Here is a 4336-nt window from a genome sequence, read left to right as displayed (position 1 = left end):
TTAGTTCAACCACCATTGGATACCGCTCACACGGCCATCACCAGTGCCGTCGGTAATGGCATTGAACAGTGCATCGGTGCAGTCGATGGCTCGGTCGACGCAGCCCATGCACTTGTCACCCACGGTGGCCTGGACCGTGGTGCCCGAGGTGGGGTTGTACAGGGTGACCGAGCGACCGCAGTATGGGTTGCCGTTGGACTGAGTTCCCATGAAGGCGTAGGGAAGAGCGATTTCCATATCGCTGTTGGTATCGACGTTCCAGCCGCATGCGCCAAGACCTGAAGAGTCAAGTTAGCCAATGTTTCAGTTCAGAGGAAAAAGGGAGAACCACTTACCACCATCCCAGTGAGTCACATCGCCCTGGCACGCGTCTCCCGAACCCTCGCAGGTGCCATCAGTCCCGACCGTGTCCTTGGGTTGGACATTAACCATGGATGGGGCAGCTGAAGAGGAAGGAGCCGCGGCAGGAGACGAAGATGGTGGAGCGGGCGCTGGTGCCGGAGCTACAATAGGAGAAACAGCCGGCGAAGCAGCAGGAGCGGCAGCAGAGGACCACGATGAGGAGGAGGAGGAGGACGACGACGGAGCTTCCACGGGAACAACAGCAGCAGTCGAGAGGGTGGATGGAGAATAAGTAGCCGCCGCGAAAACTGCTGCCGGGACGGTGGTGGTAGTGCTGGCAACAGGAGCAGGAGCCGGAGTGGGATTGGATGGATCAACCCAGACAGTGGTGGTTTCTTCAACCGTGATCCACACGATGTCGGTCACAGTGTTGGTGTAGATGGCGCGTTTGTCGACCAGGGGAACAGCGGCGACCAACGAGGCCAGCAGCGAAGCCGCGAGGGCGATTTGCTTGAGTCCGGCCATTGCAATAGAAGGATGATGTTTCGAAGACGATGAGTATGACTGGAGATCTGGCTCGACAGTGAAGAAAAGGAATGCCTTTGGGAGGAGGGTTGGTGTGTTGAGAAGACGACTCTTGCGAAAAGGCCTTGATATCTTGGATCTCTGAAGAGAGTGTCGAACGCAAGGGCAATACTGTCACCGGTGACAAGCCTGTGTCTGGGAAGAAAAGGACTGGCACTGGAACAGGGACTAGCCTGTGGGTGAATGGTTCAAAGGAGAGGCGGTACACTGGACTGGAAGAAAGGAAAGATATTTCCAGGTCCGGGTGACGGAACAAAGAGGGACTGGGTAGATAAAGGGAAAAAACAAATGAGTGACTGGGGACCAGTGAAGAGATTTTTTGTTGGAGAGAGCGAATCCTCTTCTGGAGCAAGAAAGAAAAAGCGAACGATGAACGAGAGAGAGGCAAGAGAGAGTGGTAGTTGAAGAGAGTCGAGAAGGTAAGTCCGTCACCATGCATCCGGACCCAGACCTTTACAAGAATCCCTATCAGGGAGTGAGCAAGGGGGGAGGAGGAATGGGCCGTGTGTGGTGATTGGCCCGTCCATTGATCTGGCATCTGGCATCTGGCCACCTGCAAGCCCTTTGTTGATGTTGTCCTTCCCCGTCTCCTTGCATTTCCCTTGTTTGTTCACCAGTCGCCGAGGGCGAGGATTGGGGACCGTGGGTTACGGATGGCGGACTGCGGGCTGCGGGTCGTGGGTCGTGATGAGGACTGCGGTGCTGTAAAGTGCCACTCTGATACAGGGGAGCAGTGGGTGGCATTGCCAGAGCAAGCCCGAGCAAGCCTGAGCACACCTGTCTGGGTACTGCGGACCTGCTCGTTGTAGGGCCGTGGGAAATTCGGGAGAAACGCCAGGACCGCACGACCCACTGGAGCCACTGATTTCCCACTCCGAGCAACAAAGAAGCTTTCGATTATTGTCTTTCGCTCTCGTAGGTGGCGCCCGTTCGAAACGATAGGCCCCTCCCCACCTTCGGTTGAAGCCCCAGCAGGCCCAGGGGAAGCCCAGGGGAGCTCAGGGACACCCCCTGCTCGCTTTAGGCTTTGCGCCCATCGCCCGTCCCCAACTCAACGCTGTTGCATCCCCGATTCGCTGCCTGGAAAACGTGTCTTCAGGTACAGCCGAAGCTAGTCCCCAAGCAGCCAAGCCGTGATCACATCTTCTCCTGGCCCCAGCGTGTGCCTGGCCTTTTGCCTTTTGCCGCTTGCGATCGTCTCTCGCCTGTCCCCCCCCTGGGCCCATGGGCAGTACTCAAATTCCATTCTGCAGCCAGCAAACGTGTTTCAAACCGGCACCCTCTTTGGGCCATCAAGACCTGCATATGTCCTCCTTAAATAACATGTCCTGCTCCTGCATCTCGAAAGGAGAGGCGTCCACGTCGCCAGCCAGCCAGCAAACTTGCTGCCACGCGGCCACCTCCAGTTCCCAGGCTGTTTGCGCCGGGACGAGACTCCATCGATGCCTGTCCTTTTTAGCCGATGAACGATTCGCTTACGCAGTTCTGCATGCTACGCAGGCAGCGTTGTCCGCATCGAAAAGAGAAAAAAAAATTATTCCATTGCGACTTCAAGACGGCGAAAGAGTGGGAACCTCTGGCGGTACGGCAAATGGCCAGTCAGTGCCGGTATGCAGGAACCGCAGCCACTTGCGCAGAGAAAATCCTTTTTGCCTAGCCAGGAACTACTGCAGAAGGGTATACGCTTCCGCCCTTGGGACCATCCTCTCTTCCTACTTCCTCCGTCCCCACCAGCATCCGGACTCCATTCAGCGCCCGGCTGCACTTTGTCAACTGCATTTCTGATCATTGCTGCTTGCCCCTGCAGTTGTCCCATGGCGCCGAGTTAAAAAGCATGTTGAATTGCCGCTTTGACGGGCTGAATCCGGGTCTCCTGGGCAGCCCACCATCCAATCCGATGCTGACTGACTCGAAACCGAGCCGGGTTTGAGAAAATGCGAAAATGCAAAACTCTCCCGGATAGCTGCATTTTTCCACGTGCTGACTATCGACACTAACTTCTGGCGGGACGTTCGCCCTTCTCCTGCTAATCACTGTGCGCAGTGCCCAGAACGATAACACAATTTTTCAGCACGCCAATTGTTCCATGATACTCTTCGTACAGCTTACTCGGTTCGGGCTCCGGTTTGTTCAACCGTCGCTAAACCGTTCGCTCGGTCGACTCCGTGATGGACTCGCTAGAATACGCACCTCGATGGAGTCGATATCCACGCCCATGTCAGTTCGATATGTTGACTCTGGTGGGATTGTGGCTGCTGTTCTGTATCCTACGCAGTCTCAACAGTATGCGCTCGCTCACCAGCCCTCCAGCCTCTCACGCCACGACGCATCTCTCTTTTCTTTGTCAACACCACGAATTAGGGTGGATGAATCTGCCGAATCAGATAGGATGCCACTTCAGCGTGAGTTGACACCTGCTCTTGGAGCAGGTGAGGCATTTTCCCCTTCATTGTACTGCAGATCCCTTCAGTACGTAGGGTCTTACCTTATTTCGATAAGACTCCTTCCTTGGTGGTAGATGCCACACTCCAGCCCTCGGAATTCGAGCTGCATGGCGTTTTGCAACTCCGTCGCGGCAGAAGAATCACTTCTCCAAGGCATCCGACTTTTCATGCAGACCCCTGCGCGGTACGGAGCTTCGATTGTTTGTCGTTGGTCGGAGCACCTCTTGTCCATCACACACCTATTCTTGAGATCTTCCTGATTACCATGGCGCGTCAGCCCATAGATTTTGGACCGCAGCTCATGTCATGCACGGCGAGACTCCGTGGGCCAATGTTTATGGACGGTAAGGAGAGCCTTTGTTGCAAGGCAACAGCAGGCATTGAAGGGCCAGCGGAGACCAACCCATGCCCGGCGGCACCGCAGAAAAATTGGCTCTACAAGCTGATTGCTTCTGGACGGAGTTGTCATGAATCAGGCTGGTAGATGTGGGAGAACAAGAATGAGCAATGCGTGGAGGACGACTGCCTTTCTCTTTTGATATCTGATTGTGAGGAGTTCCATCTTCCTTGTCGATCGCGCCTTTTCCAGAGCGGAGTGGTAAGAGTTTTCGTCAACCTCGGTCTGACCCAATTCGACACTACGCTTCCACGTGCAAAGGCACTTTGTCGACTGGATCATCTGTTGCATCTTTGTCGCCCAGGGCGTCCGCAATGTCTCAACACGTTGCAGATGCTGCTCGAAGCTGCGAACTGCAGTAGCTTCCCCTGCCTCCGACGACGTCACAAACGGCCGGTAATAATGCACATACGCCGCCGTTAGAGGAGGATTCGCTCCTTGAGGAGGCGGCAGCGCCAGCCCTTCCACCTGCAGACCATGGCAGTGTAGCCTGGCGACTTCTTCTATCGTCATTTGTCTTTGAAGCTTTGCTCTGGGGATTTCTGCTCTCGCTTGGTGCAACCTCGCC

At 55.4% G+C, this 4336-nt stretch overlaps 1 protein-coding gene across 1 annotated transcript; it reads right to left on the bottom strand.

The window, feature by feature from the left end:
* Positions 1-867, bottom strand: AYL99_05849 (hypothetical protein; the record flags this gene model as incomplete). Its single annotated transcript, XM_018837361.1, has 2 exons — positions 1-278; positions 336-867. 2 exons carry the CDS (start codon positions 865-867, stop codon positions 1-3), a joined length of 810 nt encoding a protein of 269 aa, XP_018694214.1.
* Positions 868-4336: the final 3469 nt, after the last annotated feature.

Source organism: Fonsecaea erecta (assembly GCF_001651985.1).
Source record: "Fonsecaea erecta strain CBS 125763 chromosome Unknown Scaff4, whole genome shotgun sequence".
In the NCBI taxonomy this organism is placed as follows: domain Eukaryota; kingdom Fungi; phylum Ascomycota; class Eurotiomycetes; order Chaetothyriales; family Herpotrichiellaceae; genus Fonsecaea; species Fonsecaea erecta.
Note: the sequence above shows the minus strand (reverse complement) of the source record. Positions and strands in the feature narration are given on the sequence as shown.